General features: G+C 41.5%; 1 protein-coding gene across 10 annotated transcripts; it reads left to right on the top strand.

The window, feature by feature from the left end:
- The first annotated feature begins 736 nt into the window (after positions 1–736).
- ZNF596 (zinc finger protein 596) lies at positions 737–16,543 on the top strand. Of its 10 annotated transcripts, XM_041768066.1 has the most exons (9): positions 737–856; positions 1,534–1,659; positions 3,055–3,125; positions 4,119–4,162; positions 8,757–8,839; positions 11,132–11,258; positions 12,570–12,665; positions 13,117–13,199; positions 13,653–16,543. In XM_041768066.1, exons 5-9 carry the CDS (start codon positions 8,807–8,809, stop codon positions 14,898–14,900), a joined length of 1,587 nt encoding a protein of 528 aa, XP_041624000.1. In that variant the 5' UTR covers positions 737–856; positions 1,534–1,659; positions 3,055–3,125; positions 4,119–4,162; positions 8,757–8,806; the 3' UTR covers positions 14,901–16,543. The 10 variants fall into 10 exon arrangements, with proteins under 10 accessions (XP_041624000.1, XP_041624003.1, XP_041623998.1 ...); XM_041768064.1 differs by lacking the exon at positions 1,534–1,659 and having other exon boundaries at positions 834–856; XM_041768071.1 differs by lacking the exon at positions 737–856 and having other exon boundaries at positions 1,538–1,659; positions 13,656–16,543.
- The last annotated feature ends 229 nt before the right edge of the window (positions 16,544–16,772 follow it).

Raw genomic sequence — 16,772 nt, 5'->3', positions numbered from 1 at the left:
CAGAAAGAGGAAATGCCCCTTCTCTTGCGAGCTGAATGACTCGGTCTCTCCTATTTATAGCCAGAAAATCTACTCGAGCCCTCTATCAAAAACATCAGTTACTATAAAGCCAAGTTAAAAGAACCAATCCTTCAGCTCCATCCGCTCTGGGCATTCCTCATAGTTCCTCCTGGGCGGCTGCTCTTCCCGGGGCGCCCAGCTGCCACCCCTACTCCCAGCACAGTCAGCTCTCCCCGGTCCACTGCCAAATCCCATCGCCGTCCCTACGGCAGCCGTGGAAGGGCCCCATACCCTGAATGAACATCCCTAACTAGGCTTCAGCACGCGGCATTATTCCTTTCTCCTAAACCATACACAGTTGGGCCCGCACCGACGTGGGAACACGCAAAGCTGCAGTAATTGGAGACGTCACGACCCAACCAGGCTTCGGGACGCCCTTCCCGAGGGCCCCGCCCCCGCTGGCCTCCCGGCCCCGGCCCCGCCCCCGCTGGCCTCCTAGTCCAGGCCCCGCCCCCGCTGCCCTCCCGGCCTCGGCCCCGCCCCTTCGCTGGCGTCCGGGCCTCGGCTCCGCCCCTTCGCTGGCGTTCCAACCCTGGCCCCGCCCCTCCGCTGGCCTCCAGCCTCGGCCCCGCCCCTCCGCTGGCGTCCCGGCCCCGGCCCCGCCCCTCCGCTGACGCCCAGGCCCCACATCCCGTGGACGTCTCGGCCCCGCCCCTCCGCTGCCGCCCCGTCCTAGCTCACCCTCCCCAGGCCCCGCCCCACGTTGGCCTCGCCACTCTCGGACAAAGGCCCCGCCCTCTTACGTAACTTCCTACTAACCCGGAAGGAGACTTCCGGAAGCGAAGGTCGCGCTCTGGTAAGTGAATTCTGGTCTTTGAGGTTTAAACCCGGGCTCCTGTGCCCCTTCCCGGCTCCGTTCTTCGCCCGAGGCCCCAGGGTTCCTGCGGGGGTCACAGGCCCCGCGCCCGGCCGTCACGCCCGCGGGGAGAGGCTCGGGGCGCGGGTCCCGGAGTCGCCCGCAGGCCCTCCCTAGCCCCCGGTCCGCTCCGGACCCGGTGTCGCCGTGGTCCCCGGACTGGGGGAGGAGAGCGGCCGGTTCCTGCCCCCGCGCTGTGGGGCGGGGTGTGGGGGGGCGGGCGGCGGCGGTCACGCGGCCCGGCGAGGGGCGGGCGGCCTGGGGGCCGGGCCGGGCGCTGCGACGGCGGGGTCACCGCCGTCCCCGTGCGTTTCCCTGGGGATGGATAAGTAACAGCCGGCCATACCCCTGTGTGCGGTTGTTGGACATGCTCTTGTCTTCCACTCAAAACCAAGTTTAAACCCTCTCCTACTTTTATGTGATTTTTTAAAAAAACATTTGAGAGAGGGAGCGAGCGCGCGCACGATCGGGAGGAGGAGCAGAGGGCGAAGCGGACCCCGCTGAGCAGGGACCCCGGGACCCCCGGGGATTGTGGCCTGAGCCGGGGCTCGACCCCAGGACCCTGGCCTGACCTGAGCCGCCCAACCGCCCCCTTTTATGTGATCTTTTACTAATAGGATCTGAAAGCTGAAGTTTCCGGCTAAGTTTATGATTTCTTCAGATTTCTTCTGTCCCGCCCCGGGTTGTTGTGGAACTTTGTCCTAACGTGTCTCATCTGATCCTAATAAATACGTTGCTGAAAGGTACTTCCGTTCCTGATTTTGTCTGTTTTCCCCTGCCAATAATAGGGTCTGTTTTCCCCTGCCAATAATCTCAACAGGAAATTTTTTGATGTACTGATGTGATGTTTTTGGGGAAAAAAAAAAAAAAGACAAAAGCTTTTGATCAGTGTGAGTAAAACCATGAGATAGAGGCGCGCCAGTTGCTCAAGAGGATGCACTGTGGGCTGGAGTCTTCAGGAGCAGGGGTGAGAAGGGCGGGCCTCACCAGGATTGAAACCACCTCCCGTGCAAAGCAGGATGGTGGACTCCAGGAGCCTCTCCTTTCACATCTCTGCCTCGTGACATCTCTGCCAAACACACAGCACAAGGCAGCTGGAAAGGGGAAAACCCAGAATTGTTGAAATAAGTGCAGAACAAATGCGTCAGTCCGCCAAGGAATAAGACTTGTTTCTGCGAGGGCGGCGTATTAGTGGGAGACCAGAGAGGAGGGCATCCTCCCTCCAGCAATCCTCCGTTCAGCATACACTGGGAGACTGCAAGGTGGGGGTCACATACACTCCCTCATCCTGAATGCCAGGGGACACGCAGCTTCCCGGGGTTCCCCTCTGTCTGCAGGTATATTATCCCCGTTCCCTGGTGGTTGAGTAGCCAGCGGAGGATACAGATGCCACACGCTCATCTCCTCCCCATGTGCGTGCCTGTAGCCTAGCGATGGCACATTTCTCCAAACCAGGCGGTGGCATCTCAGGACTGATGGTGCTGAGAGTTGCACAGAGTGGAAGGAAGGTGATGACACAGGAAGGTCTCTTTCTCTGCAAAAGTTCGTTTATCTGTTGATGATGCTCCTCTACTACTCTCAGGGTCTCAGCTGTCTTGCCTGACACATTTCCTCACTCACCCTGGCTTCTCTCCTACTCTCCCGCCTCCAAACCAGTTCCATCTCTGAACCACGACACGGAACTTGTGAAGTGGCTGCATTTAGGGGACCTTCACGGGAAGTGCTTCATGCCCAGACAGATTAGGGACCAGGACTGGACACCATGGTATCAATAAGGTTTGCCAGTAGGTACCGTCTAAGGGCCAAATCTGGATGTACTGTTAGCTCTTCACATACCAGGATTAAAGAAATGACACATTAGTAATAAGTGAATCTCAGAAATACCTAAAAAAATCCTGGAGAGAAAAAAAAAAAAAAATCCTGGAGAAGAATACCAGTAAAGGGAAATGGCTTCACAAAGTAAATGTGTGCATCTGAACCAGAAATAGTCATAATTTGCAGTAGAAGGGAGAGATTACAAACAGAACTATGACAAATTGAGGTGGTACCTTAACACACAATGAGTATTTTATTCACTAATTGCTATTTAAAATCAACCTAAATGTTTAACATAAAGAGGATTTTAAAATTGTTCACAGCACAACGCTCCCAACCAGACATTAGTGTTCATGGATCTGTAAAGAATCGACTCTCCTGCAGATATCTGAGGGTAAGTTGGAGTTTGCTGGGCCACGAGATGTCACCTTTCATGTTATGATATATGCCAGCCTCATTGTCCCCCCAAATTGCAAAGAAATCTTTATCCATGACCAACTCATGAGGTTCCCCCTGCAGAAGCCAGGAATCCATAATATACATACATACATACGTATAGATTTAGATGAAATGACAAGTCTTTATTACCATTTTACTAAATACGTAAGAGACTGAATATATTTTATTTTTATAAACATGTATTAAATGTTTTTCTAATTTTTGATGTACATTTACATACTGTTTTTATTTTTGTAGCTTAATCATGTATACACAGGCATATACATTGTTCTTATAATCTTAATGCAGTGAAACCAAAATCCTTTCTTTATGCCCTTTCCTTATTTTTCCTGTGGAAGGCATCCCCTGTTTCACATTAAAAAGTGATGGCAGGGACGCCTGGGTGGCTCAGTGGTTGAGCGTCTGCCTTTGGCCCAGGGCGTGATCCTGGAGTCCCGGGATTGAGTCCCATGTCAGGCTCCCTGCATGGAGCCTGCTTCTCTGCCTGTGTCTCTGCCGCTCTATCTCTCATGAATGAATAAATAAAATCTTTTAAAAAAAAGTAAAAATAAAAAATAAAAAGTGATGGCATTCCATTTAGTTCTAATATTGTATCATTAAATATTGTGTAACTACTTAATTTTAATTGTGGTAAGTTTGAGATAATGTATCTTCATATATAATTTCACCAAGCTTATTTTTTTTTTCTGCTCCAAATTGTTTTGGCTATATCCTGACCCAAAATCAAATTTGACACAAAAATGGCTTTTAAGATAATTCTCAGTTTTTATGTGAAATACCATGTGTTACTTTTAAATCTGGATTGCACCAAATTTCTATAGTCCCCAAGGTTTTTATGTCATAGTGTCCTCTAGTTTAAGGATTGGTTGGGTAGGCTTCATTCTTGTCATTTTTTGTCCTCAAAAGTTTTAAAAATATTTTTACACAGGTCTACCATATGATTTCAGATGGAAGCCATAATATTTTGCTATTGTAAGTAGAGACTTTTTTTAATGTGTCTGATTTTTAAACTACTGTAACTAAAGAAAGTATTGATTTCAGTATATTAAGCATAGATTTGTCCACTTCTTAAAAAATGTTTATTAGGTATGACCATTAAAAAGGATTCTCCTGTTTGTTAGAATTTGAAATCCTGTCTTCTGAGAATAGCTACCGTTCCAATTTTTTATTGACTATTTCTGACACGCAGGCATCCTGGGCCATAGCAGCAGCCCTAACCAGCCCCCTGTCCACAGCCTTAACTTTAGTGGGACTGCTTCTTTGTCTGCCACTGAGTATGCTTACTAAGTTTCTCTTGATTAACAGGAAATATTCCCCAGTATTTAACATGAATTATAAATATTTTTAATTATTTTGAAAGGTCAGATGTTTTTCTAAGGGTCTGCTGATGTGATCTAATTATTGGGGTATTTAAATATTTTTACTGAAGTGACGCCTAGGTGGCTCAGTGGTTGAGCATCTCTGCCTTTGGCTCGGGTTGTGATCCCGGAGTCCTGTGTCAGGCTCCCTGTAATGGAGCCTGCATCTCCCTGTGCCTATGTCTCTGCTTCTCTCTCTGGGACTCTCATGAATAAATAAATAATATTTTTAAAAATAAAAATAACTGATAAATTTTTAAATTTGTTATTATGTTTATGCTTTTCTTTTGCTCTCACACACTTCCATCTGCCTCACCAGTTTCACTGTCAACACCCTATGCCAGGCAAATATCTTCTTTTTAAAATTAATCAAACCCTTCTTGTTTTACTGCATTCCTCAGCAAAAGACTCATTTACTAACACAAATCTATTCCTGTTTCTTGCTTTCAGTTCTCCAGTAGATTCCCATTACCTTTAAAAATTATTTTTTAAGATTTTATTTATTCATGGGAATACACAGAGAGGAGAGAGAGGCAGAGACACAGGCAGAGGGAGGAGCAGGCTCCATGCAGGGAGCCCGACGTGGGACTTGATCCCGGGACTCCAGGATCACGCCCTGGGCCAAAGGCAGGCACCAAACCACTGAGCCACCCAGGGATCCCCTAAATAAATAAAATCTTTAAAAAAAAAAAGTTAAAAACCAATCTAATTACAATGACCTTGGTTCCTGAAATCTGCTTGTTTGCCACCATGTCAAGTTCATCCCATTACTCCATTACCTTCCAGTGTGTTTTCACTTACTGGGGCACAGCAGGTTCTGCTTGTGTTCACAGTGTTTTACTTGCTTCCTGTCTTTACTAAACTTTCTGAGGCTTTCCCCTTTAAATTTTTAAGGCATCAGATAAATTATACATACATTTTAATAGTATTTCCCCAAATGAAACACAAATGAAATGCTTTAGTATTTGAATATCTTTGTCATTATTTCTTTAAATAATCTCTTCTAAACTAGACTTAATTCCACAAGGGCAGATGATCTCTCTCATTTATTCATCCATGGATTTCACTGTCTGGTACAGTCTTTTCTCTGAGTTGACTTGAAATTTTTATTTATTAATGACAAAAGGAGATCATCACTTGTTCTCAAATGACTCAAAGGTTGTAGTAAGTAGGTTAAAAAGACAACATGTCAAAGGTACGTGAAAATCAAAAAGTTCATCAACTAAAATAAACATACTAACGATCTTTTACTGTCAGAAGATTAAAATGTTATTAAAGAAAATGACAAAGCATTTCTTAATGCATCCTACCTAAAATGAAAATATATTGCATGATTCTTCTTCAAAAATAATATATTCTGTAAAGAAATGTCCTAAGATTTTAAAATTTATATTCTTTTACCATCAGTTTAAAACAGAACACTATTTAGAGAAAGTAAAAATTCCATGGTTGGGCAGCCCCAGTGGCGCAGCGGTTTAGCGCCGCCTGCCACCTGGGGCGTGATCTGGAGACCCAGGATCGAGTTCCACGTTGGGCTCCCTGCATGGAGCCTGCTTCTCCCTCTGCCTGTGTCTCTGCCTCTCTCTCTCTCTGTGTGTGCCTCTGTGCATAAATAAATAAATAAATGTTTAAAAAAAAAGTCCATGATTTAAAAAAAAAAAAAAAATCCATGGTTATCAGAGGGTGAGAATGGTGAAGAGGAGTGGGAGTTGTTTAGGCACAAGTTTCAGATTTAAAAGATGGAAAGAGTTCTGGAGATGGTGGTGACAATTGCACATTATGAATGTATCAACATCATTGCACTGTACACTTAAAAGTGATGAGGATTGGGGCGCCTGGTGGGCTCAGTCAGTTGAGCATGCAACTCTTGATCTTAGGGTTGTTAAGTTCAAGCCCCATGTTGGGTGTAAAGATCACTTAAAAAATAAAATCAGAGGGTGCCTAAGTGGCTCATTTGGTTAGGCAGCTACCTTTGCCTCGGGTCATGATCCCCGGGTCCTGGGATCCAGCCCCATGTTGGGCTCCCTGCCAGCAGAGAGTCTGTTCTCCCTCTGTCCCTCCCCCTGGCTTGGGCTTGCTCTCTCTCAAACACATAAAGTGTTTTTTAAAAAAATTTTTTTTAATAAAATCTTAAAAGATCAGAATGGTAAATGTTATAATGTATTTTACTACAAAAAGAATAAAATGGAAAAATGTCCTATTTATAGTAAGATCAATGCTTAGTGATCATTCACTCTGGAAATAACCTGTCAAGCTATATAATTCATTTAGTAGAAAAAAATCTCATTTTTAGAAAGTGAAGGGAGAAATAAATCAATGTGCGAGTTTAAAGGCATTGAGAAGGTTTGAAATGTTTAAGAAGATGGGAGATTAGTCACCAAATAAGAATGATGTTACCAGATATACTTGGAGGTCACTATGAGTTGTGACTTTACATATAAAAGAGAGGCAAGGGCAGCCTGGGTGGCTCAGCAGTTTAGCGCTGCCTTCAGCCCAGGGTGTCGGTGTGGGTGACCCGGGGATAGAGTCCCACATCAGGCTCCCTGCATGGAGCCTGCTTCTCCCTCTGCCTGTGTCTCTGCCTCTCTCTCTTGTCTCTCATGAGTAAATAAATAAAATCTTAAAAAAAAAAAAAAAAGAGGGAGAGGCAATATTTTCATCCTGTGTTGCCACATACAGTCATGGAATAGGCAGGTATTTGGAGTCACTTTCTGTTTAAGCCTTGGTCAGCAGACATAGTAAAGAGACAAATAACATTAGTAAACATCTATTGAAATGAGTAAATTAAACTGGTCCGTTAAAATGAGGAGGGCTGGAGACTGACATTTGAGAATTGGGGCAATGCTGTGTTTCCGTGCAATAGAAAACATGGACACAGGAGTTAATTTTGTGAAAAAGCAAGGACAGTAGGTTGTAAAAACAGAGTGGGGCCTCTGTAATGTTAGGGATACTCTTCCAGGTAAAATCCAGGTATGATGTGTAACCTTTAAAATTTGAGATTAGGAGGCAGGCAAAGGAAAATTCAAACTTTACCTGTAACACTTTTCTAATGTATGCTTATGTGCCACTGTATGCTGGTATGCATGAAGCTTTGTCATGTTACTAAAGTTGCTTTGAACCTATGATGATGGCACTTACTAAATAACAAAATCTTAATTAGAATTCTTTTGAGGCAAAATGAACAAATGTATGTATATCTCCCAAGCACAGTCACATAAAATAAAATCTTGTTATCTGTTCTTGACATGAGATACAAATGGGTGAGTTAAACCTACTTCTGTTTATGACTCATTAGAAATACACTTACTATGGATGTTTTAAGGGAGGATTTACAATTTATGCTTTCAAAGATACAAACACAAAATCAAACAATGAAATTCAGGGAAGTTGCAGCTAATACAATTTGCTAAAAACTTTAGCTGGAGTAAATAAATGTCCTAAAATCCTTTCATTCTGTAATTTCTGGAAGTACTACTCTGTAAAGATTGATGGACATGACAGTAGGCTCTAACCCACATATTCCTGTGATTCTCTGATGCAGGGAATTTTAAGGGGTAAATTTGTAAGATGGATGTCCTTGAACCCTCAAAATGAAATCACTAAATTAACTTTACCATAAAATGCATTCTTTTCTTAGAGATTTTTTTATTTATTCATTAGAGCATGAGCAGGGGAAGGGCAGAGGGAGAAGCAGACTCCCCACTGAGCAGGGCACCTGACAAAGACAACCAACTCAGCCACCCAGACACCCCCATAAAGTGCATTCTTACTAATCTTGTTTCATAACAAAACCCATTCAGAACAAATCTAAAGGTCAGCGTTGGAGTGATACTGCTGGAGACCCTTCTTGGAGAAGACGATGATGATATTGTATCCAGAGGGCTGAGAAGTTGGGGAAATAGTACATGAACAGATACCCAATTCTGAGAACTTTCACAATGTTTCCACGTGTGGCAGGTGCCAGAAATCCTGTTTAGGAATCGGGAGTGAATTGGCTTTTCATATTCTTCCTAAATTGAGGGTCCTTCTACCATCTCTCCAAGCAACCATAGTCAGAGCCTCAACTTTGGAGAGCTGTCTCCCTCCCCACTTCTTTGGAGCACAGGGCATGTTCCTATCGGTCCTGCTGGGGATTAGTTCCGGGTGAAGGACTGGACCTCGTAACAAGTGGGCAGCGAGAGTTTCATGGCTCCTTTCCCCTTCCTCAGCTTTGCCACCCGTTGCTGACACTGTGTACAAGTGACAACTCCGAAGAGACATGGCAACGGAGCAACTAAGAATGGAATCACAAGTGAGTAGGGAGTTATTCTTTCTACTGAAATAGCATGTCTGTCACCATCTGGTGGACATATAATCATTCATGTTCTAAGTACACTCAACTTTCCAAGAACTGGAATGCTCATGCTTGGTCGACTCATCATCTCTTTCCCAATGTTATGTTAATACATCTCAGCCTCAGTTAATGCCCTGTATTTTCAAGAGAGAAGGTTTCTTGTTTGTTTGTTTTCATATCCATCACATGCCCTAGTTGGTACCAAAAATTCACTCATTAACCATTTTATTGACTGTAAGGACTTAGGATTCAGGTCAATGCAGGTGATAAATATGAATAAGGAGCAAAACTTCACAGCCCTGTAGGAAAGCAGATGTTCTTACATGTGAGCTCAGTCAATCCAGTATTATATGTGCTGGGCAGGGAAGGGAGTGCTAATTAATACTAAGGGAAAAATGAATAATGGTCATGCCAGAGAAGCCAATGAGTCTTTTTTTTTTCTTCCAAATTTAAACCTCTTAAAAGTTTTGATAGAATGTATTTGTACTTTTTGAAACTTATAAAAGAAAACTAATTCATTACTTCTTCGTCCCAAATCCATATTTTACCCCCTCATTGTAATTTCCCTTTGTTCAAATTTGGTAGCTGGAAACGATGTATAGGGAGGTATAGTTTCCTTAATTTTGACTGTAATTCAGGAGGAGTATAGGAGGTAAAATAAAACTTAGGGACCCGGGCAGCCCTGGTGGCTCAGCAGTTTAGCGCCGTCTTCGGCCTAGGGTGTGATCCTGGAGACCCGGGATGGAGTCCCACATCAGGATCCCTGCACGGAACCTGCTTTCCCCTCTGCCTATGTCTCGGTCTCTTTCTTTCTCTCATGAATAAATAAATAAATCTTTAAAAAAAAAAAAAAAAAACCTTAAGGACCCTTAGAAATTTTTGATGAGCTGGAGAGACAAGAACAATAAAGTGGCTTTAAGTAAGCTTGAACAGAGACCAGATAAAAGCATGACAACTGATATGTGGAAGGCTGCAGGCCACAGGAAGGATCAGGCTAATACTATCCTTCATTACAAAAGTCTCAGAGCCTCTGAATTATGCTCATGAATCATTCAGCCTTATATTTTATAATAAATGCTTAAATTGGGTGGCCTGGGTGGCTCCGTGCTTTAGCACTGCCTTCAGCCCAGGGTGTGATCCTGGAGACCTGGGATCGAGTCCCATGTCGGGCTCTCTACAAGGAGCCTGCTTCTCCCTCTGCCTGTGCCTCTCTCTCTCTCTCTCTCTCTCTCTCTCTCTTTCGGTCTCTCATTAATAAAATCTTTTTTAAAAAATAAACACTTAAGGGAACCCTGGGTGGTGCAGCGGTTTGGCGCCTGCCTTTGGCCCAGGGCGCGATCCTGGAGACCTGGGATCGAATCCCACATCGGGCTCCTGGCATGGAGCCTGCTTCTCCCTCTGCCTATGTCTCTGCCTCTCTCTCTCTCTCTCTGTGACTATCATAAATAAAAATTAAAAAAAAATAAACACTTAAATTATGTGAAGGTAAAAGGATGTGCTGTTGATCTCATATCCTGTACAAATTGTTAAGTTTTGCAGAACTATGGACATTGCTTCAGTACTCTCTGACATTTATTGAATAAAACTAGAAATTGTATTTAAGAAATGTTTGCTAGGGGATCCCTGGGTGGCCCAGGGCATGATCCTGGAGACCCAGGATGGAGTCCCATGTCGGGCTGCGTGCATGGAACCTGCTTCTCCCTCTGCCTGTGTCTGTGCCTCTCTCTCTCTGTGTCTCTCATGAATAAATAAATAAATAAATTTTAAAAATGCTAGTTAGTATTTACTACATCATTGGATCTTTAAGAACTCATAAAAGGTCAGTACACTTGTGGATAACAAAGCTGAGGTCATAAAGGGGAACAATCTAATCCTAGTACTTACAAAGTGGAAGGTTGTGTAATGAGCCCATAGATTTACTTGAAATTGGAGAAAAGTGTTTTAAAGTTTTCAAAAGAAACTTTTATACTCATCCTCTGGCAGTCTTAATTACAAGTTTATCGGGAAATCCACAGATTATACATCTCATCCAATCTCTTTATAATGAAATTTATGTGTTTACAATGTGTGTCTGGGTATATCTTAAAGCCAGATACCTAGGTGTGCACTGTAAATAATGACCAAACCCAACATCCTGTTTGAGCTATGTGTACATGCATGCCTCATGCTTCCTTAGTGCTGTTACCTGTACTATCCTCCCCTGACTACTGGCAGAGATGGTCCTGTCTGAAAACATCCATAATCTTCTAGGAATCCGTGACCTTTGCAGATGTAGCTGTAGACTTTACTCAAGAAGAGTGGACCCTGCTAGACAGGTCCCAGAGACAACTCTTCAGAGATGTGATGCTGGAGAATATCAGTCACCTGGTCTCAATTGGTGAGTCTCTTATATTATGTATTCATTCAACAGCTGTATAGAAAAGATTCCTCATTTCTCACTGAAGACTGTCTTGATTCTTTCTTAACTTTCAAAACTACTTTATCACAATCTTCTTCACATTTTACTTTTGTCATCCACTAGAAGGTAATCTTCTCACACAATTTCATGTCTTTCGTGCTACTCAATCTCCACAACACCCAAACAGTGGTGGGAAATCATTATTTTTGAATTGGTAAGTAAATATATTGACTTTTTAAAAAATACATTTTTTCGTGTAGGTACTGACCAACCACAGTATTAAAACAAAAATTAAAAAATAAAAATAAAAATAAAACAGAAAGAGGGGTAGCCCTGGTGGCTCAGTGGTTTAGCACCACCTTTGGTCCAGAGTGTGGTCCTGGGACCCAGGATCGAGTCCCATGTCAGGCTCCCTGTGTGGAGCCTGCCTCTCCCTCTGCCTCTGTCTGTCTCTCTCTTTGTCTCTCATGAATAAATAAATGAAATCTTTTAAAAGATAATAAAACAATAAAAAAATAATAAAAAGAAAAAGAAAAACTAACCAGGGGCACCTGGGATGCTATCAGTTGAGCTTCCAACTTTTGGTTTCAGTTTGTGATCTCATGGTCGTGGGATTGAGCCCTGCATTGGGCTCCATGCTCAATGCAGAGTCTGCTTAAGTTTTTCTCTCGTACTTCTTTGGCTCCTCTCCCTGGCACTCTCTCCCTCAAATTAATAAATATTTTAAAAGAGGGGGTGTAGGGCACCTGGTGGCTCAGTGGTTGAACATCTGCCTTAGGCTCAGGTCATGGTCCTGGGGTCCTGGAATGGAGTCCTGCATTGGGCTCTCAACAGAGAGCCTGCTTCTCCCTCTGCCTGTGTCTCTGCCTCTCTCTGGGTCTCTCATGAATAAATAAATAAAATCTTTGAAAACAAAAACAAAAAACAGATAAACGGTTTTCCATATAAAACCTAGATTTTTCTGATGGAATTGTATTTATTGGGTTCATTTAAGATATAATATTCACACTGTGAATAGTTGTGTCATTGTATTAAAATACTGAAGATTGCAATTTGTCTTTGAACTTAGTTAGGCATCAACAATGATAGCTCCTTAATGTCTTTGAGAAAATTTAAGAATTAAAAAATTCTGTTGGTGAAGGACTATCCATGTTGTTTTCAACATATTCTTCTCTGGAATTAAATTCTGAGGTTACCTTATTCTTTCTCATTAGTTGGCCCTATACTGATAATCATGCACTTGTTATGAGCACAAAAGTCAAAATTCAATTATTTCTTTTCTATGAACAGGCAAACAGCTCTACAAATCAGATACAATTTCCCACATGGAACCAGGAGTGCAACTTTCAAAAGAAGGGATAAGTTTGCTGCAATGCCAGAGTCTAGGTGAGCTACAGGAAGAACTTAGTGAGTAGGCCCTAAGAATCATCAAATGAAATTTAGTGACTTTTTAAAAAGACAGTATGATAGGGGAAAACTTCTTCAGATACTGTATTACACTTTACAGGTGACAATTTCTATTCTGTCTTTGGGAAGGTAATAGTTATGTACTTACTTACTTACTGGAGTTAAAATATACACAGTAGCACTTTTCGGGGTTCTCCTCTATGAAGATTTTCCCTCTTTTCCTCCCCAGCTTGCCATCTCCATCTTATTTTCCTTATATTTCAGTCCTAAAAATGTCAACTCTTGATGTCATGTTTATTCTCATGTTATATTCCTTAATTTGACACTTTCTCATGTTATTATTTGAAACACACTCAAATGACCATTTAGTGTCTTCAACATTTTAATTCCCTCAATGTCACTATGGGAATTATTTCCCCAATCATTTCAGATAAAGAAGATGGTCCTAAAAAACAAGAAATGATATTCATGCAGCATATCTGCAAGAAGGACACAGCATTAATCAGTGCAATGGTAAGCTTTAAGGGTGTGAACCTGTGCTTCCAAATGATCTGGGTATTTAATAAGTAAGGAATTGGGCAAAATTGCCCAATCATAGTTTAAGCTGGAATCCAGGGTTTTCACAGCAGGAAGTTTTGCTTAACTTAATTTTAAGGAAGAAATTAATGTGAAGTCAAAACCATAATCTGAGGTCTTATAAACAGACAGCTGCATGATTATGACTTATATACTTAACATTTGAAACATAGTAATGTCTTTCATCAGGTATCTCTACATTTGGGATACTACAAGAAAGAAAATCTCTATGCTTGCCAGAGACGAATACCCCATGTTTATGTAAATACATGCAAACAATTTTGTAGGAGTCTGTCACTGAATGATGACTATAGAATTCATATGCAGGTTAAGGAAGGGAGGAATAAATGTGAGCAAAGTTTTAACAGTCTCTCATTTCCTTTCAAAAAGCAGAGATCGCACACTCAAGAGGATCCTTTTGAATGCAATGATCTGGGAGAAAATTTTACTGAAATACTAACATGGACTCAATATGTGGTACCTAAAATAGGAAAGAATCCCTTTATCAGCAAAGAATGTGGAAAAGACAGCAGTTATTTGACATCTTTTAATATACATAAGCAGAGTCACACTGTAAGTAAATCATATGAATGTCATCAACGTGAGAAAGGCTTTATTCAAAGCTCTGCCCTTAGACAACCCAATAATACTCAAAATGGGGAGAAAACATTTGAATGTCATGAATGTGGGAAAGCCTTTGGAAAAAGTTCTAACCTTAGACGACATGAGATGATTCACACTGGAGTGAAACCACATGGTTGTCATCTATGTGGGAAAGCCTTCACTCACTGTTCCGACCTTAGAAAACATGAGAGAATACACACTGGAGAAAAATCATATGGATGTCATCTATGTGGGAAAGCCTTCAGTAAAAGTTATAACCTTAGGCGCCACGAGAGGATTCACACTAGGAAAAAGATGCATGAATGTCATCTATGTGGGAAAGCCTACACTCAATGTTCTGACCTTAACAAACATGAAAGAACTCACTTTGGAGAGAAACCATATGAATGCAATCTATGTGGGAAGACATTCAGTAAAACTTCTTACCTTAGACAACATGAGCGAACTCATAATGGAGAGAAACCATATGAGTGTCATCTCTGTGGGAAGGCATTCACTCACTGTTCTCACCTTAGAAAACATGAGAGAACTCACACTGGAGAGAAACCATACGAATGTCATCTGTGTGGGAAAGCTTTCACTGAATCTTCTGTACTTAGGCGACATGAGAGAACCCACACCGGAGAGAAACCGTATGAATGTCCTCTGTGTTGGAAAGCCTTTACTGATTCTTCTGTCCTTAAACGACATGAAAGAACTCACACTGGAGAGAAACCTTATGAATGCCACCTATGTGGGAAAGCTTTCAATCACTCTTCTGTCCTTAGGCGACATGAGAGAACTCACACTGGTGAGAAACCATATGAATGCAATGTATGTGGGAAAGCCTTCAACAGAAGCTATAACTTTAGATTGCATAAGAGAATCCACACTGGAGAGAAACCATATAAATGTTATATATGTGGGAAAGCCTTCAGTAAATATTTTAACCTTAGACAACATGAGAAAACACATATAAAGGTAATAAATGTGGAAAACTCACCACCTATAGCTTCAAACTATAAACACTCTTGAGGGTTCAAATACTCAAGAAATGCTGTTTGTAATCAGTATGGGAGAGCATTTATTCATCCTTATTACTTCACTCAACTTAGATTAATCCAAAGTGGAGAGAATCCATATGTGGTCCATCTATATGATAAAGCCTTCAAATAATGTACATGAAAGAATGTAAATGAAGTGAATGTGGAAGAATTTCAATACATAGTTCTCTTTTAAAAAAATGAAGTCACATGTCAGAGAAAATCTATGTAATCATTGTAGAAATACCTTCATTTATCCTTTAAATAAATTGTGCAGGAGAGATTCTAGATATGTAATCACTGTGCACTCATTCAATTTAGCAACACATCTGGCATGCAGAAGAAATGTGCTAAAGCGATAAATAAGTGGGAAACAATCATTAGTAGGAAGACAAGAGAATGTTGTGGCCAAAGGGTTGTTTTCAACAAGAACTAGGACATGAAAAAGATTGAAGACAGTTGGAGTATCCTATTTCCAGAATGCCTAATATATTTCCACTAATTTCTGCAGTGACAAAAGCACGGTCTCTAGTAGTGACAACACTATTTGGCAAAACTAAAAGTAGAAGCAAAGACAACCTGACCTTGCCCCATATCCTTGTCACAACAGCTACAAATCCACAATTCACCCAACTGAGGATCCCTAGGAGTCCCAGCTCCTCCAACATGCAAATACAGAAAGCTAGAAGAGCAGTTAACGCTTCTCTTCTGCCAGGACAACAAAAGGCTGAGTTGTTCGTTGGTACTCTTTTGAACATTAATAAGTAATCGTGTTTCACAAATAGCAAAAACAAAGATGCAAATCTTTATTTTATTAAATGTCATGAGGGAATATGCAATGCCCTTTTCAATCCTTGATTTGTACTTTCATTTGAATATATGATTGATGTGTCCTCAAACTGATGTTTTCCATGTGGAACCTCTATTAAAGTCACCCACTAATGTCACTAACAGGATATAGTTTCCCAAACCTTGAACTATTGAAGTTCTCCATCTTCTCATGTTTCTTATAACTTCTTCTATTTTGTATAGTAATATAAGTTTTCCTAACTCCAATCTAAAGATACATGTGGATCTGTTCCTTGTGTCTTTTATCAGCTTTCCTGCTGCTTTGCAAAGATGTTTTTGTATTTTTTAATTTTACACATTGTCTTAAAAAAAAAAAGGAAGAGGCTGAGTTGATGTTTTACCCAGACAAGTTTATTATTGTCTTAGTGAGAGGACATCACTTCTTCCATCCAGGAATTAAAATACACTCAGGCTAAATTGCAGCTTTGATTTCATTCATTCATTCATGCCTTTCAGGTCCTTCCTCTATTCCTCTAGATTTATTGAAGACAGCTCCCAAAGTACAATAAACTGAGAAGATAAAACACTTTTTTTTCCTCTCTGTCCATCCCCACCTAAAAACTGATGGGGAAAAGGATCCAAGTATTTGAGATCTCTGTATTTCAGTCAGCCTGTGCCAGTCCACAGGTTCATAAACCCATCTACTTATTATTCCCTGGTAGTATACTTTAGCCTATGATTTTCAGTGTCTATACTAAGCAGATTCCCCCAGATGTGGAAATCAGATGGCCTCTTCATGGTTATTACAATCTTCTCTGGTTCCACAAATCTCTGAATTTAAAACAATACATTTTTATTTGAATCTTTAATTTTCTGTTGTCTGTCTTACCTCTATTCACACAACTTAACCTGAAAGAAGCCTCAAAATTTGTTTGAACGAATTTCCAACGGATTTTGTTAGCAGTCCAAAAAAGTGACCTATTTTATCTGGACTGCCCTTTCATGGTGTTCCTTTCCAAATGCTCCAGTAGAAAGTCACTCTGAGTATGATAAGCATGTCATCGAGCTTCCCTTT

The sequence above is a fragment of the Vulpes lagopus genome, chromosome 8 (genome assembly GCF_018345385.1).
Source record: "Vulpes lagopus strain Blue_001 chromosome 8, ASM1834538v1, whole genome shotgun sequence".
Taxonomy (NCBI): domain Eukaryota; kingdom Metazoa; phylum Chordata; class Mammalia; order Carnivora; family Canidae; genus Vulpes; species Vulpes lagopus.
This window is presented reverse-complemented; position numbering and strand designations above follow the sequence as displayed.